The following is a 19032-nucleotide window of genomic DNA, read 5'->3' on the forward strand; positions in this document are numbered from 1 at the left end:
TAATATTTAAAGTTTGATTTTAGCCTCTAAAAATAATAATAATTGGCCACCTACAACTAAATATATTAAATCACTTTTTCATCCAAATATTAAAAATATGGGAGCTAATATGTGACACTAAATTTTTCTCTTCCATTCAACTTACACTTATAAAGTATTATTTGATTATAATATTGCATTTATATTTTATTTATTTATATTAATATAATATTTCATTATAAAAGTGTTGTGCAAGATGAATGTACAAACAAAAGTTTGTGTCAAAGAATAATTTTCCTAAAGATATGCATCGAGTTTCAATTAGCAGTAATAGTAGTAATATTAAAACATTTGAAATTACAAACATTTTATTATTGGTTAAAATATATTGAAAATGGAGTCTGTAAGGAATCGTACTTTTAAAAAAAAAAAAAAAAAAAAAAGACAAAACAAAGGGGGGAAGGAAGGAACGTTGGCCACAAGGAGACAGCCAACGTTGCTTCCCCATAGAAAGGAAAAATGGGAGGCTTGTGGGAGATAAAAAGGGAGTATGGGTTCTGCGCTTGGGGTGGAAATCATTCCTGCAAAACTGAGAGAACGTGAGGTGGAGAGCTGTTGAAGTGCAAGGAGGCTTTGGTGCTGCATCTGGAGGAGTGGAAGAGTGGCTGCAAGTTCTCGGAAAGAGGAGAAGTGGAGAACTTTTGAAGTTGGAAGGAGATCAAACCCTTTGGAGATAAATTCAAAGAAGTCTTCAAGAGGTAAGGGGAGCTAGATCTTTTGTTTAATTGATGATATATGTAACATCCCAAAATACAGTAATTACCATAATTTAGAATTAATTACAATTAACAGTAACATAAACAGTCTTTGCATTAAACAGGATTAAAAGTCGAACGGCATCAGCACAAAAGAACGCGCATAACGCATACAAGGGAAAACCTGGAACGAGCGTTCTTTGATATATAAAACAACGTACGTAAAAATAGAGGAATATATGGTTAAGACGAACGGCCTTACAAAATACTTGGCCGAACGTTCTTTCTACACTAACATTTACAATTCAAATTTAACGAGCACTCTAAGGCTCGGCCTTCACTTCAACCTCCACCAGATTTGCTTCATCCAAAATTTTCTTCTTCCAGCATTTGTTCAAGGGATGCACCACCATCTGCTCACACCCACAACGGATGATCATTGCATTTTGACAAGACGGAATATACATGGACAGTAGACAACACAATGGAAATGCAAGGGTAAGCTTATAATATTTAATTTATACAATCAACACATACATTTACATTTCAATTCACACATACAACATTGTGACTTATCCAATAACAATCATAAAAATACGTATATAAGACAGACCGTCCGGACTGTATGAACCATGTAGTTACAAGCGTCCTTGCACCCGAGTGATGTAGTAACTGGGATACACCAAACAGCTGCCACTCGAGGTTAACCCTATCTGTCCAAAATACTCAATAGGACTAGGGTCTCCTGCCATTCCCACACATGACTACCCCCTTCTATTTGAAGAGAAGTATCACGGAATATCAGGATGGACAGCGAGGCTTAACTTATCCAGGTTCATACTTTACCAAATTTAACATCTAATACATCTGAGTCGTTCCTCCATGGAACGCTCGTTTAAATTCCATAATCATAAAATCACTCCATATAACGTTCGCACTTTAATTTATCATCATTCATAATCAATCTCATCTTTAACTTTAAGAGTACAAAAGAACGAACGTTCAGTCCTTTGAAGAAATCGGACGAACGTTCAAATATAGTACTGGATGGACAGACGTGACTCTCTGTTTGACCAGTTAAATGCACTGACTCAATTTGAAGTGTATTGGTACTTAGAAGATTTCAAAATAAATACCTTGGACCAGATTTAATATAAGAAGAATACTCAATAAGACTTAGAAATTCTCTTTGTAAAATTTGGTATATACTGAACTGATGCCAGTATTTGAACGAATGTAAGAGAATGAATATTGAAATATTTGGACGAACGCTATTTACGTTCGTTAAGGAATTAAGAATAAGGACGAACGTTCGACATGAGGCCGAACGATATTTAGAACGAACGTTCGACATGGGGCCGAACGCTATTAAGAACGAACGTTCGACATGAGGCCGAACGCTATTAAGGACGAACGTTCGACATGAGGCCGAACGCTATTAAGGACGAACGTTCGACATGAGGCCGAACGCTATTAAGGACGAACGTTCGACATGAGGCCGAACGCTCATTCACTCAAATGGGGACGCTCGTTCTCGAGCAGAATTCTTTCCAAATGAAAGGATTCCATTCTAAGTTATTTTAAGGAAAAACCGAACGGTCTAAGACCGTACAGTGACGAGCGTCATTTATCAAAGGGGATGAATAAAATTTCAGATTTCTCAACCTTAGAAAATTCTTCCAGATTTCAAATTTATAAACTTTATGACTTTCATTCCAGATTTAATTCACCTTAAATATCATCATCATATAGATCTCATCATTTTAATCATTCCAACTATACAATAACCATACTCCATTCATACGTAATCAAATCAACATGCATTTCAATCAAAGTCCACAACGTATTTAATACATACAGGCAGTGCTCGTTCATGACAGATCAATCAAAACCAGAATTCATACCAGATATCAGTAAACGTCCATAACAGCTCAAACTTCATACTTTTCATACATGCAATCCAGATTACACAACATACAAGTATAAATTAAAAATATAAGCTTCCCTTACCTGGATAGCAGTGAACATTTAATAGTGTAACTTGAATCTGCCCAACTATGACTTTCTACCCGTTAAGCTCTTCCTTACGCTCCTTAACTAAGTCTAACCAAAGAAAACTCAGAACTCAGATTTTATCCTTGCATGCAACTGAAACAGCGTTCATAGTAACTCCAGAACTAGGGTATTGCTGGGAAACTTACCGGTTACAGGATCAAAAGAGGTTCGGCTCAAAATGAAGCTTACTGGCCCGTGAACGTTTCTACGGTTTCAGAAAGTTGATTGGAGTTGAAAGAAGTGAGTAATGGTAGAGAGAAGATGAAGGTTCCTAGAGAGAAGTCGGAGAAGATGAAAGGTTTGTTTTCTGAGGAAGAAGATGAGTGATGCAGGTGAGCGGAAGGGTTTTCGAAAATCACTTTTGTTCCTTCCAATTCCCGACGAACGAGCGTCTCACTTTCGGACACCTGCACCTCCACTCTGACTTCCGAAACTTCCAACGTGACAAGTGGCATGCGTGCATGCAGCGCTTGGTGCGTTTTTAATGCACTGAGTGTGTGACGTGGTGCGTGTTTCAGAGAATGATGTGGCTTGGTTTCAGTGCCCAGCAGAAGGATTTAGCAGATTTGAAGTGGGTTTTAAAGAGATAAGCATTGATTATAGTGTGCATTAATTTGATTTAACACCGAATTATTATTGCTAAATATTGAGGGTTTCACATTCTCCCTAACTACAAAAATTTTCGTCCTCGAAAATTCAGAAATTACATGTAAACAAATGCGGATACATATCCTTCATTGCACTCTCCACCTCCCACGTTGAATCTTCAGTTTTAGCGTCCCACACAACTTTCACTAAACGAACGTCTTTTCCTTTGTGTAGCTTGGTGCGAACGTCTTCTATGCGGACTGGTTGTAACTGCAACGTTCGGTCTGGACGCAGTTGAATGTCTTGTCAAGGTTTGATCTTTGAGCGCTCGTCCAGTATTGAATTTGGTGTTCGGTAGTCGAGCGTTCGGCCTAAGTAATTGATCTTGAGCGTTCGGCCTTATTTTGTGAGTGTTCGGCCTTAGTTTGTGAGCGTTCCGTATTATTTAAATTCTGAGTGTAGCGTTCGTCTTCGGCCTGAGCTTTCGTTCAAAGAAGTGTTGTGTTGAGCGTTCGTCCAAAGTGATTAGTGTTCGTCCATTTGGTATTTCGCGTTCGTTCGTCTTAGTATGGGACGCTCGTCCAAACAGTGTTTGTCGAGCGTTCATCCTTCCCAGCGAGCGTTCGTCCCAGTGAGCGTTCGTCCAGAGAGCGTTCATCCTTCCCAGCGAGCGTTCGTCCCAGTGAGCGTTCGTCCAGAGAGCGTTCGTCCTTCCCAGCGAGCGTTCGTCCCAGTGAGCGTTCGTCCAGAGAGCGTTCGTCCTTAAGTTGCATGTTGAACGTTCGTCCGAGTAAATGAGCGTTCGTCCGAATAGTTGAGCGTTCGTCCGAATAGTTGAGCGTTCGTCCGAATAGTTGAGCGTTCGTCCGAATAGATAGCGTTCGTCCGAATAGTCGAGCGTTCGTCCGAATAGTTGATCGTTCGTCCGAATAGTTGAGCGTTCGTCCGAATAGTTGAGCGTTCGTCCGAATAGTTGAGCGTTCGTCCGAATAGTTGAGCGTTCGTCCGAATAGTTGAGCGTTCGTCCGAATAGTTGGCGTTCGTCCGAATAGTTGAGCGTTCGTCTAAACAGTGAGTGAGCGTTCGTCCAATAGTGTCCAGTGAATAGTGTCGTCCAAATAGTATTTTACAAATATGTTGAATTTTAAGTTCCTTTGCTTTTGGATTGAATTATGTGTACCAATGTTTGGAATATTATCTATGACATGAAATATATGAATGTATGAAATATGTCGGATTTGTTGTGTTAATATGGCGGTATCTGATTATTCATAATTGTGGTTAAGTTTCAGAGTAACAATATGATTCATGGACGTAATTCCATGATCCTCAAGGAGAGGATACATGGTGGTGTTTTGGGGTTGTATAGAATGATTACATGGTAGCTCAGTTTTGGGGGTCATCCTTAAGCTCCAATGGTCTTTCTTCTCATGTAGAGAGGATTGAACCATGTGGTGAGGAGTAGCAGGAGGTCCTAGTCTTGGGTGCTTCCATATGATCCAAGGTGAGTGATAACGGATTAACCTCGTGATTGTGGCCGGGCGGGAGTGCCCCAAAGTTTCACCAGGCGGTAGTGCCAGAGCGGTAGTGCTCAAGTTCCATAAAACCACCACAAGTGCAAGACCCGCCATAGCTCGGTAATCATTCTAGTCCGGACGAGTCGGTATCTAAAGTAACAAGTCGGGGTATAAAGTAACAAGTCTTGTGATGTCAGTTTATCATGTTTGGATGACTTTTGTATGTCGTATGAGTGGGTGAATGATGATTTAATGAGTATGCCCTAATTGTTATTTTATATGAATCTAAGTATGATAACATGAATTAATTGTGGTTTATGTATAACATGCTTTTTATCTCTAGCTCACCCTTGCATTGTTTGTGTTGTGTGCCAATTTGGATGTGTTATTTGGCGATGATCATCCACTTGGATGGGAGCAGATGGCGGGGAGGATACCTTGGGAGCAGCTCTTGATGGAGACGGCAATGCTGCAACCTAGCATTACTAATTCTTATTTCGTGAACTCGTTTAATTACATTTGTGTGTATTTTAAGTTTTAAATTTTCCGTGATTTCCATGGGAGATTCCAATAATCGTATTGTCAATTTCCGCACTATTCTGAGGATGACTGTAATCCTTAATTACTCTTGACTGCTTTCCTGTATTATGCATGATGACGTCTTTATTATATATGCATGATGATGTATATATTTGGGATGTCACATTAATGGTATCAGAGCAGTTTCTGTCCTTAGAGGATCCTGTAGGGTATGTGTGTGCCGTGCTTGTGCTTTGTACTCTTAGCCTTGTGGGATGGTTGTCCTTGTTTCCTTGGGTTGGACTAATGGTATTTTCTCGGTATGAGCAGAAAATGGCATATAGATCACCTTCTCCTCCTCCTTATTAACCGGAGCCCTATGAGAACACCACAAGACTTGAGGCTGTACTTGAGGCTATGCAACTTCAGAATGCTGCATTGGTGGGACAAAACACCATCGCTCTTCAGAACCTAGAAGCTGCAAGAGTATCAGCTGAAGACACTCAGAAGTTCCTCATGGAAATGATGGCTAATGGAAGACCTTCTCCGGGTGCTTCTTCCTCTGTTACCGTTCCAGTTCAGGAGTGGAGTTTGGAGAGTTTTCTCCAACATCATCCCGCCAAGTTTAGTGGCAAGTGCAGTTCTGATGAGGCCGATCATTGGTTCCAAGATATGGAGCGAATCTATGAAGCCAAAGGATGTCCGGATGAGAAGAAGCTGGCCTACACCCAGTACTTGCTGACAGGAGAAGCTGGACATTGGTGGAACAGTGTGAAGACGATCTTGGAGAGGAACGAGACTCCTATCACTTGGGAGTTGTTCAGAACTAAATTCTACACTGAATACTTCCCAGATAGTGTCAGGTATGCTAAAGAGGTAGAGTTTCTTGAGTTGACTCAGGGCAACAGATCAGTATCGGAGTATGCAGATCGTTTTAAACACCTGCTTCGCTTCACCACCATGTCAATAAATGAAGAATGGCATTGTCGCAAGTTTGAGAATGGCTTGAGGAAGGATATAAAGTTACTGGTGAAAGGATTGCGCATCAGAGAATTCTCCGCATTGGTAGAGATGGCCCGTGATATGGAAAAGACTAAGGGAGAACCAGAAGGACCTCAGAGACAACCAAGCCAACCACTTAGGGTTGGTGGACCTGTGATACCCCGAGGAGACTCCAGTTCTAGAAGGACCCCTTTCTCTAGACCTTCTTCCTTCAGGTCCAGGAGTTCATCCTCGCAGTCATCGGGGCAATCCAGGTTTGCCAGTTCCGTTAGATGCTTCAAGTGTGGTGGACCACACCTCCAGATGTCTTGCCCTCAGTTAGAAGGGTACAGGAGGTGTAATATCTGCAGGCAAGAGGGACACTATGCCAGAGACTGTCCTACTACTAGGAGGGCAGGACCACAACCACGCCAGGCTGACAGATCTATTCAGAGGAGTGGACACAGACCTCAGGCAACCGGGAGAGTCTATGCGTTGACTGGGGCTGAGGCAACCAGTGCAGGTAATTTAATTGTCAGCAGTTGTTTGTTATTTGGAGCCTCGTGTGTGACGTTGTTTGACTCGGGAGCGACACATTCTTTTGTGTCTAAGGCTTGTGTGGAGAGGCTTGGTTTAGTTGTCAGAGAGCTTCCGTGTGATCTGGTGGTGTCTACACCAACAGCTGGGTTAGTTAGAACATCTAATGTGTGCTCTAGATGTTCTATCGAGGTAGAGGGGCGCAGGTTCATAGTGAACCTTATTTGCTTACCTCTGCAGGGGCTAGAGGTAATTCTGGGAATGGATTGGTTAGCAGCCAATCGTATTCTTTTAGATTGCGGTGGTAAGAAGTTAATATTTCCCAAAGAAGATGAAGACTTGTCGTTATCACTCGGCGCATTGAAGCAAGACATCTTCGAGGGTGCCAGTTGTTTCCTAATCATGTTTCATGAGGATGGGACTCCCAATGTAAACTTTTCAGCTCTTGTGAACCAGAGTGTAGACCTTCTGGTTGTGAATGACTTCATGGATGTTTTCCCTGAAGAAGTTCCTGGTTTACCTCCTCCGCGAGAAGTGGAGTTCTCTATCGATCTTGTCTCAGGAGCAGGACCAGTATCCATAGCCCCTTATCGGATGGCTCCAGCTGAGCTGGCTGAGTTAAAGAAGCAGATTGAAGAGCTGTTAGAGAAACAATTTATCCGGCCGAGTGCTTCGCCGTGGGGTGCACCAGTGTTGCTAGTAAAGAAGAAGGATGGTAGCTCAAGGTTGTGCGTTGACTATCGACAGCTGAATAAGTTGACGATCAAGAACAAGTATCCATTGCCGAGGATCGATGATCTGATGGATCAATTGCACGGAGCTACGGTATTCTCCAAGATTGATTTGAGGTCGGGTTACCATCAAATTTTAGTGAAAGCCGATGATGTGCAGAAGACGGCATTCAGGTCCAGGTATGGCCACTATGAGTATGTAGTTATGCCTTTTGGTGTGACTAATGCTCCAGCCATTTTCATGGACTATATGAATCGAATTTTCAGACCCTTCTTGGACAAGTTTGTGGTGGTGTTTGTAGATTACAAATTGGACGAACGCTAACTGAAAACCATAAATGGACAAACGTTCCTAGCTATTGTGGACGAACGTCCAATTTGAAACCAAATTGGACGAACGCTCGATAATTTGGACGAACGTCCAATTTGAAGCCAAATTGGACGAACGCGCTTGTAGAATTTCAGAATTTGCAGAAACCCAGAAACGAAACCAGAACCCAAATATTCATCCCATTCTTCCCAGATTTGCATCAAATACAACATATATCATCAATTAATCAAAAGATCTAGCTCCCCTTACCTCTTGAAGACTTCTTTGAATTTATCTCCAAAGGGTTTGATCTCCTTCCAACTTCAAAAGTTCTCCACTTCTCCTCTTTCCGAGAACTTGCAGCCACTCTTCCACTCCTCCAGATGCAGCACCAAAGCCTCCTTGCACTTCAACAGCTCTCCACCTCACGTTCTCTCAGTTTTACATTTCCGTAGTTTTCCAGAATAAGCTATGGTGGCGACTCCAAATCTCTTTTTTTCAAAACTTTGTAACATTATTTATATTATTTCGGATCGTCGTCCCGTCGCGATTCCGGTTGCGACAGATGGCGACTTCACTGGGGACTATACTAGAGAGTCAAGCCATTTAATTATATGCGCGAATTCGATGTGGTTTTTCTTTGTGTTGTTATTCCCTTTTTCCTTATCTATGTTTAATATTTGAATAATTGCATGTGAGTATTCTTTTACTTTTTCTTTATGTTCGAAATAATTGTTCTTTATCTATGTTATATATGTCTGCTTATTTGTGTTTATTTTTGCAATTGTTTTACATTATAATCTCCTTCCACACATTATGCATATCATGAGTGGGGCCCTTTACCCGGGTCTGAGCGCAACATAGAAATAGAGGGGTTGTGTAGCGGTGTCACTCTGGGATGTACTTCCTGTTTGGCTATCGTGAGAACTCCAGCTAGAGTCTGTTCTCTTCATATGTGTCTCCACACCTAGTTGATTACTCGACTGTTGTGGAGATGCTATAAAGGGGGCCATAGCTCTAGTAACCTTTGACCTTTAAGTTCAGGAAACCATCCTTGTGAGATTGCATATACTTGACCTTAAACTCAAAACAGTGAACCTTTGTTAGGGCACGATGGGAGGAATATGTATTTCTGTAGTCCTCACGTTGTTCGTTTTTTATGATATTACATTTCATACCATGCATGTGCTTTGTTTCGTCATGCTGTTTATTTATCATGCATCATATTCATACATCATTTGGTAACATGTTAATTTTTAAAGGAAATCGCGGGTAACTATTTGACTTCATATGAGATGGATGTTGACACAAGATCCGATGCTACACGGCACACCGACTCTTCCAATTTAAGAAAGAAGTATAGTCTAAGGACCTATGTTGGAAATTTGACCGGGCTGATAAATTTGGGCAAAAGGCTTAAGACTATGAAGAGAGAAACCTTTCAGAGAAGATATGGAAATTTGTTGAATTTAATGGAGGTTGAAGTACAAATACCCGCTATCACAGCCTTGGCACAATATTATGATTCTCCGCTTCGATGTTTCACATTTCAAGACTTTCAGTTGGCGCCAACTATAGAGGAGTTCGAGCATATCTTGGGTTTGCCACTAGAGGGCACCACTCCCTATCAATATTTAGAACATCATGCCTCTATACCCACCATTGCTGCCATCATGAAACTACACCCCAAGGAGCTTGAAAACAGGATGATGATGAGGAATCAATTGCATGGGTTATCACAGGAATATCTAGAGCAATATTTACATCACCTGGCTGATAAAGAGGATTGGGAAACTTTCATGGATGTATTAGCCCTCACCATATACGGCATTGTCTTGTTTCCCAAAATAGAAAAATTCGTGGATTATATCGCAATAGACGTTTTCGTGGCAAGCAAAACCAGATCAGAGAATCCTGTAACGGCCGTTCTTGCGGATGTTTATGGGACCTTGAGTTTTTGCCAGGAGAGAAAGGGAAAGAAGATTCTTTGTTGTTTACCGGCGTTGTATACATGGATGACAACGCGCGTGTTTAAGGAGATGGTCGACGTCAAGAGTCTATCGAAGACGTCGTCGCACCAAGGGCTTAAAGGTAAAGGAGGGAACGATTGGGCCCGATTCCTTGCTGGCTTGAGCGAAAGAAGTATAAAATGGCGCCTTCCTTGGCTCGAAAATAAACTGGCTATACAACATTGTGGTAGTTTTCCTAATGTGCCTCTCATAGGCGCCCGGTACTGTATCAATTACAACCCCCTTTTGGTGCAAAGACAATTCGGGCATCCCATGAGAGGGGCACCTTCATCAAATTACCTTGCTACCCTATTCATTTATTACGAAGACGGGCATTTCACTGAACTGTTAAGAAAGGTTAAAAACGCCTGGGAAAATGTTGTTCGAGCAGAGAAGGACTTGAGGAATGGAGTAGTGGATAGCAGGGTTAGTTATCACACTTGGATTCTAGAGAGAGTGGAAGTGGTCAAGTTTCCTTTCAAGCCAATCAAGGATCAATCAGCTAGTGAAGGACCATCCCAGGCCCTAGAAAATGAAGAGGTGCAACAATTGAAGGCTGAGATGGAGAAATTAAGGGTGAGGAATGCTAGGTTGGAAAACGAATTACAACGGGCGCGTAATGATCTTGTGGATATGAGAAATGATAATGAAGAAAAGTCGCGGGCTTATGAAAACATTGTCAAAAGTCAGAAGGCTGAAGGAGATTATATATTTCGAGTAAAACAGGATCTAGCGGCCGCGAATAAGGAATTATCCATGAGGGCGAATGATAATAAGGTGGCTTTAGAAGAAAACAGGCAGTGGAAACAACTCTATGAGGAAGTCAAGAGGGATAAAAGGGAAGCCCTAAAAAGATTAAGAGAAGCACAGGTCCAAGTACAAGATGCGGGACATCAAATGAAGGAAATGGCTACATCATTTCAGGCAGAGATGAATCAGGAGCACTGGAAGTTGGAGGAGTCCGAAAAGGAGTACCGGGCCATGTTAAAACAAATGGAAGATTACATCGAGGAGCAGGAGGAGCGATGGAGGTCGATGGAATTTGAAGAAGGGCATCAGGCCTTGATAAAGCAAATGAAAGAGCACATCGCAGAGCAAGAAATGACTGTAAAGCACTGGAAGGAAAGCTTCTCTCAATTGGCTGCTTTGGCAAATGGGGCAATTGAAGATATCCCCAGGATGGTGTCGAATGCTGAAGCAAGTACTCATTTTCGTAACTCACCAGCGGAAATAGAATTGTTTATTAATCATTGTAAATGGTTGGTGGGAGAGATGAAATCTTTCATTGCCCGGGAGCGGGATTGATGTACATCAGAATTGCGTGTTTTAGACGATGTAATGGATCAAATTTTCTTTAAATGAAAGATGAGGGATGTTTGTTCGGTACCGGCTTGTGTTAATTTTCTATCAGTATTGTCATCGTTATCCTGTGATTTCCACTTATCACTAGCATGCATCATGTTTTCTTTTGTTTTGCATTTTTCATCTATCTAATCTAATAAAAATAATCATCAGTACAAGTGAGAGAACAACGGCAAATTTTCCACGACATTCGTACAGGACCAGAGCTAACTCAAAGGTCATGGAGGATTGGGAACAGTCACACGAATCCATTAAGGCCGAGGTCAGCCAGTTGAAGGATCAGATGGCCCAGATTTTGACAGCTCTCGAAGCCCTGAAGACTACGGGAGGGTCGACGCCTGCACAAGTTGAGGGAAGTGCTCAATATTACCCTCCGATGTTCAATGCTGGGAGCCAATCTGTTCCGTTCCCAATGTATGGATTACCCCCAGATTACACTCCACCTGTGGGAGAATACACAGAAGGGGAGCATGCTTCATTCTCTTTCCCTACCACCATCAATGTACCGCCCATCGGTACTCAGGGCCCTGTCCTAGTTTCGGCACCCATGAAAGGTGTAACTACGAATGAGTCGACCGCAGTTGAAGGAACGCGGGTAACTGTAATGCCACATGTAATGGTCAAGGAGGATCCTTCAGCTAGGGGCGCGCCACATACCACAGTGATTAGGGGGATTGATAGTTTCATTGGAACTAAGAATAAGTTGGAAATTCTGGAAGAAAGACTTAGAGCCATAGAAGGAGTCGAAAGCTATGGGTTTGGAGATGCGGCCAGACTGAGTTTGGTTCCAGGCTTGAAAATCCCGCCTAAGTTCAAGGCGCCGGAGTTTGAAAAATATAAGGGTAACACTTGCCCTAAAGGCCATGTAACCATGTACTGCAGAAAGATGGCTGCGTATGCTCATGATGAGGAGCTACTCATTCACGTTTTCCAGGAAAGTTTGGCCGGGGTAGCATTAAACTGGTATACCCACCTGGAGCCATCCCAAATTCGTTGTTGGGCGGATCTAGCTGACGCCTTCGTGAAACAATATGTATATAATACTCATGTTGCCCCGGACCGTCTGCAGCTGCAGAATATGACAAAAAAGGACAATGAAACTTTCAAAGAGTACGCCCAACGATGGAGAGAGTTGGCTGCGCAAGTTGAGCCGCCGTTGTTTGATAAGGAGATGGTGTCGATGTTCGTAAACACACTCCAGCCGCCATTTTATGAGCATATGGTTGGGAATGTATCTGTCAATTTTGCTGACACCATCATCATTGGTGAAAGGATAGAAATTGGATTGAAAAACGGAAAGATAGCATGTGGCTCATCTACAACTACAAACTATAAAAAGCCCAGCTTCAATCAGGGGAAGAAAAAAGAGGGGGAGGTACATGCTGCGTCGGTAATGCCTGTGTGGAGAGGACGAGCTCCCGATCCTAATTATCGACCGTACTTAAACCCACCTCCTTATGCTGCTAACACCACGCTTGCTCACGAAGTTAGGCCTCAACAACAACAAGCGTATTATCCACCGCAGCGTATCCCAACCGAAGCTTTAAGACCGGCTACAAACATGGGCCCAAATCTGAATGTGGGTCACAACAACAACCCAAGGGGAAATCAATTTGTTAGGTTCACTCCAGTCCCTATGACCTACACTGAATTGTTACCTAACCTAGTCAAGAAGGGTCTGGTCGCCATTTGCCCGATGAAGCCTGTACAGGAGCCGTACCCTAGGGGTTATGACGCAAATGCCAGGTGTAGTTATCATGCAGGAGGCATTGGCCACTCAACCGAAGGATGTTTCGCTCTCAAATATAAAGTTCAGGCTCTGATAGATTCGGGTTGGTTAAAGTTTCAAGAAGACCAGCCCAGCGTCGATACTAATCCATTGTCCGGGCACGGGAATTCTTCGACGAACGCCATCGAGGTTGGAAACCATGATTTGATAAGAGATGTGGGTGAAATCCGAAATTCTAGGAGGTTTATCTTTGAAGCTTTGTTGAAGAAGGGCCTAGTGAATGGCGATTATGATCTGAGTATAGCGTGCGCACTCCATCCGGATGCCGGGCACTCTATTGAGGAATGTATGGAATTCGAGATTTTTTTACAAGACTTACTTGATAGAAATCTGATGCAAGTGTGTTGCAAGGTCAGAGAGGAAGAAGTATTTGCACAAATGGGTGGAGAATCTGATGTGACTCTACCCGAACCTTTGGTGATCCATTTTACTAGGACCACCCATGCACTGGTAACTGAAGGAAATCCATCTGTTGTCATCCGAGTGCCAACTCCTTTCCCTTATAAGAACGAGAAAGCCGTCCCATGGAGATATGGAGCAATTGCATTAGATGAGGGAGAATATGCGAATCCGACTGTGGAAAACATATTAGGCATTGGTGGAATGACCAGAAGTGGTCGAATATTTACACCACCAGAATTGGCGAGAGAAAGAACCAATGATAGGGAAGCAACAATGGCTGCAAAAGCGAAGGAGTTCTTGAGGGGGAAGAACGTGGAGGCCGAGGAGACCCCCGATAAAGAGAAGAAGAGGGAAATATCTGAAGAAGAAGTTGGTGAATTCCTAAAGTTCATACAACAGAGTGAGTACAAAGTGGTGGAACAGTTGAACCGCATGCCTGCCCGGATCTCCTTGCTAGAATTACTCATGCACTCTGCTTCCCATCGAAAGTTGTTGATGAAGATACTCAGTGAGGCTCATGTGGAGCAAGGTATTTCTCTGAGCAAGTTCGAGGGCATTGTTGGCAACATCGTTGCTAATAATTACCTCACCTTCACTGATGAAGAGATACCTGTTGAGGGGAGAGGTCATAACAAAGCTCTTCATGTCTCTGTGAAATGCCTGGATCATGTGATAGCACGTGTCTTAGTGGATAATGGATCATCCCTAAATGTCATGCCAAAAGCAACCTTCGAGAAGCTACCCAGTGACGGAACGCATATGAAGCCAAGTTCTATGATTGTGAGAGCCTTTGATGGTAGTAAGAGGGAAGTGATGGGAGAGGTAGAACTACCAGTCCAAGTCGGTCCGTGTGTCTTTCAAGTGACATTCCAAGTCATGGACATCCTCCCGGCCTATAGTTGTCTGTTGGGTCGCCCATGGATCCATTCTGCAGGGGTTGTGGCTTCTACACTACATCAAAAGTTGAAGTATGTTATGGGAGACAAGCTGGTGATAGTGGCAGGAGAGGAGGATTTCTTGGTGAGCGGACCATCATCCTCCCGTTATATTGAAGCAACTGAGGAAGCTCTCGAGACAGCTTTCCAATCTCTGGAGATTGTGGGAAACACCTATGTGGAGCCATTCGCGGTCAACCCGCATCTGTCGCGTGCTTCTATAATGATGGCCAAAGTCATGCTGAAAGGAGGTTATATGCATGGGAAAGGTTTGGGCAAGTGTGGACAGGGGCGAGCATTCCCTCTGGAGGTCGTCGAGAACAAGAATAGGTATGGCCTAGGTTACAAGCCCACCAAGGAGGATAGGAGAAGACTGATAAAAGAAAAGAGAGAACGCAGTCTGGCTCGGGTGGAAAGACGGGAGCCCAAAGTGGGAAGAATTCATATCTGCGACCTCAAGGAGAGCTTTCGCAGCGCTGGTTGGGTTAACACTGGCCACATAGCAGTTGTGGGAGATGAAGATGGATCGGAAGGCTCCAGTTTCGTGTGGGCCTGCTCCCCGGATGCACGACTCAACAATTGGAAGATGCTGGATTTGCCCGTGATGCTTAATTTGAATGAGATGTAATAACTTTAATTAATCCTATCGCTTTACCCGGGGCTTTAGGATTCATGACTTACGGGTTGACGCTTTTAGTTTGTTATGCTCAGCGCGATAATCAAAGTGTGTTTGTTTTTGTTTTGCATTCCTCGTCGTTTTTCCGTTTATTTATTTCCTTTTCGTAAACTTAAATAATGCAGATATGACAATGAATGTTTTGAAAGTAATTATGTCAATATTCCTGATTTTGGGCGCCCTGTCAATAATACGGAAGATGATTGTGATGATGACCCAGAACCCCCTCCTGAACTGTTAAGACTAGTGGGACAAGAGTGTAAGGAGATAAAACCTCACCAGGAAGATGTTGAAGTACTCAATTTAGGGAATGCGGGTGAGGAAAAGGAGGTGAAGATTGGTACAACCATGAAAGCAGAAGTGAAAGATAAATTGCGTGTCTTATTGAGGGAGTTCAGGGATGTGTTTGCTTGGTCTTACAATGACATGCCAGGTCTCGATACAGATATTGTACAACACAAGCTCCCACTCAAGCCGGAATGCCCACCGGTAAAGCAAAAACTAAGAAGAATGAAACCGGAAATGTCCTTGAAGATCAAGGAGGAGGTACAGAAGCAATTCGATGCAGGGTTTCTAGCTGTGGCGAGATACCCAGAATGGGTAGCAAACATTGTACCGGTGCCTAAGAAGGATGGTAAAGTTCGGATGTGTGTCGATTATCGAGATTTGAATCGCGCAAGCCCAAAGGATAATTTCCCATTACCACACATCGACACCCTAGTTGATAATACAGCCAAGTATTCACTGTTTTCGTTCATGGATGGTTTTTCGGGGTATAACCAGATCAAGATGGCGCCAGAAGATATGGAAAAGACGACTTTTATTACATTGTGGGGCACATTTTGTTATAAGGTGATGTCTTTTGGACTCAAGAATGCTGGGGCAACATATCAAAGGGCGATGGTGGCACTTTTCCATGATATGATGCACAAGGAGATTGAAGTTTATGTGGACGACATGATCGCGAAGTCCGAATCAGAAGAAGAACACATCCTCAACTTGAGAAAGTTATTCGAGAGATTGAGGAAGTATAAGCTTAGGCTGAATCCCGCCAAATGTACATTTGGAGTGAAATCCGGGAAATTGTTGGGCTTTATTGTCAGCCAGAGGGGGATAGAGGTGGATCCAAACAAAGTGCGATCGATAATGGAAATGCCTGCGCCTAAAACGGAAAAAGAAGTTCGAGGGTTTTTGGGTAGATTGAATTACATTGCTAGATTCATCTCCCAATTAACTGCTACTTGTGAACCACTGTTCAAGTTGTTACGAAAGAATCAGGCTGTGGTGTGGAATGAGGATTGTCAGGCCGCTTTTGAGAGAGTCAAACAATACTTACAGGACCCTCCTGTATTACGTCCACCAGAACCAGGAAGGCCACTCATTTTGTATTTGACTGTATTGGACAAGTCCATGGGTTGTGTATTGGGTCAGCATGATGAGGATGGCAAAAGAGAGCACGCTATATATTACTTGAGCAAGAAATTCACAGACTGCGAACAACGATATTCATCGTTAGAGCAGACTTGTTGCGCGTTGGCATGGGCCGCTCATCGTTTAAGGCAATACATGTTGAGTCATTCCACATGGTTGATATCCAAGATGGATCCTATCAAGTATATTTTTGAAAAGCCTGCTCTTACTGGAAGGATAGCTCGATGGCAGATGTTATTGTCAGAATACGACATCGTATATGTCACTCAGAAATCTGTCAAGGGTAGCGCACTAGCAGAATACCTGGCTCATCAACCCCTTTGTGATTATCAACCAATGCAACCTGAATTTCCAGATGAGGATATCATGGCTTTATTCGAAGAGAGCAAAGAAGACCAAAACGAAAAGGCATGGACAGTGTTATTCGACGGAGCCTCGAATGTGATGGGACATGGAATAGGGGCAGTGCTTATCTCCCCAGAGCGTCAGTATATACCAATGACGGCAAGGTTGTGTTTTAGCTGCACAAATAACATCGCTGAATATGAAGCCTGTGCCATGGGTATTCGAGCAGCAATTGAATCAAAGGCAAAAATTCTGGATGTATATGGAGATTCAGCTTTGGTCATCCATCAATTGAAAGGAGAATGGGAAACTAGGGATACAAAATTAATTCCCTACCAAGCTTACATCAGGGGATTAATGGAGTATTTCGATTCCATCACATTTAACCATATACCGCGAGAAGATAATCAATTAGCAGACGCGCTGGCTACCTTGTCGTCAATGTTTGAGGTTGATCAAGATGCAGAATTACCAAGAATCAAAATGAAAAGCCATGCAGAGCCAGCATATTGCCACTTCATCGAGGAGGAGTTAGACTATAAACCTTGGTACTTTGATATCAAGCGTTATCTTAAAACTCGAGAATACCCTGAAGATGCGTCTGAAAATGATAAAAGAGCACTAAGGAGGTTGGCCGGCAGTTTCATCTTAAGTGGGGATGTTTTATACAAGAGAAACCATGACATGGTTCTCCTTAGATGTGTGGATGCAAAGGAAGCTGAGTTGCTACTGAAAGAAGTGCACGAAGGTACATTTGGTACACACATGAATGGACATTCGATGGCTAGGAAGATCTTAAGAGCTGGTTACTTCTGGTTGACCATGGAAACCGATTGTTGCATACACGTGAGAAAGTGTGAGAAATGTCAGATATATGCAGATAATATCAATATGCCACCCGCTGCTCTAAACGTGTTGTCTGCACCATGGCCATTTTCGATGTGGGGAATAGATGTCATCGGAGCTATAGAACCAAAAGCGTCAAATGGACATCGCTTCATACTAGTCGCGATCGACTATTTCACCAAATGGGTTGAGGCTGCTTCGTATGCCAACGTGACTAGAAAGGTTGTGGTTAGATTCATAAGGAAGGAGTTGATCTGTAGGTATGGGCTACCTAGCAAGATCATCACTGATAACGCTACCAACCTAAACAATCAGATGATGGCGGAGTTATGTGAGGAATTCAAAATTCACCATCATAATTCCTCTCCTTATCGTCCAAAAATGAATGGGGCAGTAGAGGCTGCTAACAAGAACATCAAGAAGATTGTGCAGAAGATGGTGGTCACCTACAAGGATTGGCACGAAATGCTTCCTTTCGCTCTGCACGGATACCGCACATCAGTACGAACATCAACTGGGGCCACGCCGTTCTCGCTAGTGTATGGGATGGAAGCGGTACTTCCATTTGAGGTTGAAATTCCCTCCTTACGCGTGTTAAGGGAAATTAAGTTAGAGGAAGCTGAGTGGGTTCAGACCCGATTCGACCAACTCAACCTTATCGAAGAAAAAAGGTTAACAGCAGTGTGTCATGGACAACTGTATCAAAGGAGAATGAAAAAGGCGTTTGACAAAAGGGTGCACCCAAGAGAGTTTCATGAAGGCGAACTGGTGTTGAAGAGGATTTTACCCGTCCAAAAAGATCATAGAGGCAAGTGGACCCCAAACTATGAAGGGCCGTTTGTGGTAAAGAAAGCTTTCTCTGGTGGAGCACTAATTCTCGCAAGGATGGATGGGGAGGAATTACCGTTACCGGTTAATTCCGATGCGGTCAAAAAGTTTTATGTATGATGATTCCGTGATAGGGGTTGCCGTTAGTGAATATTAACATTGCTTTTTTTAAATTGTTGTAATCTGTGTTATTCAATAAATACCGCATATTAATTTTTGTTCATACTCTCTGAAATGATTGCATGTCACGCTGAGCTCTTTAGGTAAATAAAGAGGAATGAAAACGAAAATAATTGAGCGAATGTCAACAAAAGCATCACGGGTATTCAGTCGACTTGGCTCGGTCCTGGGGGATGTCGTAAAAAAAAAAAATAAATAAAAACAAAACGAAACAAAACAAAAAAAAATCTGTTTTTCAACTAGTATCATCATGTTCA

At 42.8% G+C, this 19032-nt stretch overlaps 2 protein-coding genes across 2 annotated transcripts; both read left to right on the top strand.

Annotated features, from left to right (window-relative positions):
* Positions 1–5830: 5830 nt before the first annotated feature.
* On the top strand, positions 5831–7987 carry LOC128197836 (uncharacterized). The gene is made up of 2 exons (XM_052880660.1): positions 5831–7842; positions 7930–7987. The coding sequence occupies exons 1-2, from the start codon at positions 5831–5833 to the stop codon at positions 7985–7987; spliced, it is 2070 nt and encodes a 689-aa protein (XP_052736620.1).
* A 3576-nt stretch (positions 7988–11563) lies between these two features.
* LOC128197837 (uncharacterized) lies at positions 11564–18715 on the top strand. Its single transcript, XM_052880661.1, has 2 exons — positions 11564–15093; positions 15271–18715. Exons 1-2 carry the CDS (start codon positions 11564–11566, stop codon positions 18713–18715), a joined length of 6975 nt encoding a protein of 2324 aa, XP_052736621.1.
* Positions 18716–19032: the final 317 nt, after the last annotated feature.

This window comes from Vigna angularis, chromosome 7 (genome assembly GCF_016808095.1).
Source record: "Vigna angularis cultivar LongXiaoDou No.4 chromosome 7, ASM1680809v1, whole genome shotgun sequence".
Taxonomy (NCBI): Eukaryota; Viridiplantae; Streptophyta; class Magnoliopsida; order Fabales; family Fabaceae; genus Vigna; species Vigna angularis.

Coding starts and splice junctions, on each gene's coding strand:
- LOC128197836 (XM_052880660.1), top strand. CDS start 5,831: ATGCAACTTCAGAATGCTGCATTGGTGGGACAAAACACCATCGCTCTT. Junction 7,843..7,929: donor AAGACGGCATTCAGGTCCAG/GTATGGCCACTA, acceptor TCGAATTTTCAG/ACCCTTCTTGGACAAGTTTG.
- LOC128197837 (XM_052880661.1), top strand. CDS start 11,564: ATGGAGGATTGGGAACAGTCACACGAATCCATTAAGGCCGAGGTCAGC. Junction 15,094..15,270: donor ATGCTTAATTTGAATGAGAT/GTAATAACTTTA, acceptor TAAATAATGCAG/ATATGACAATGAATGTTTTG.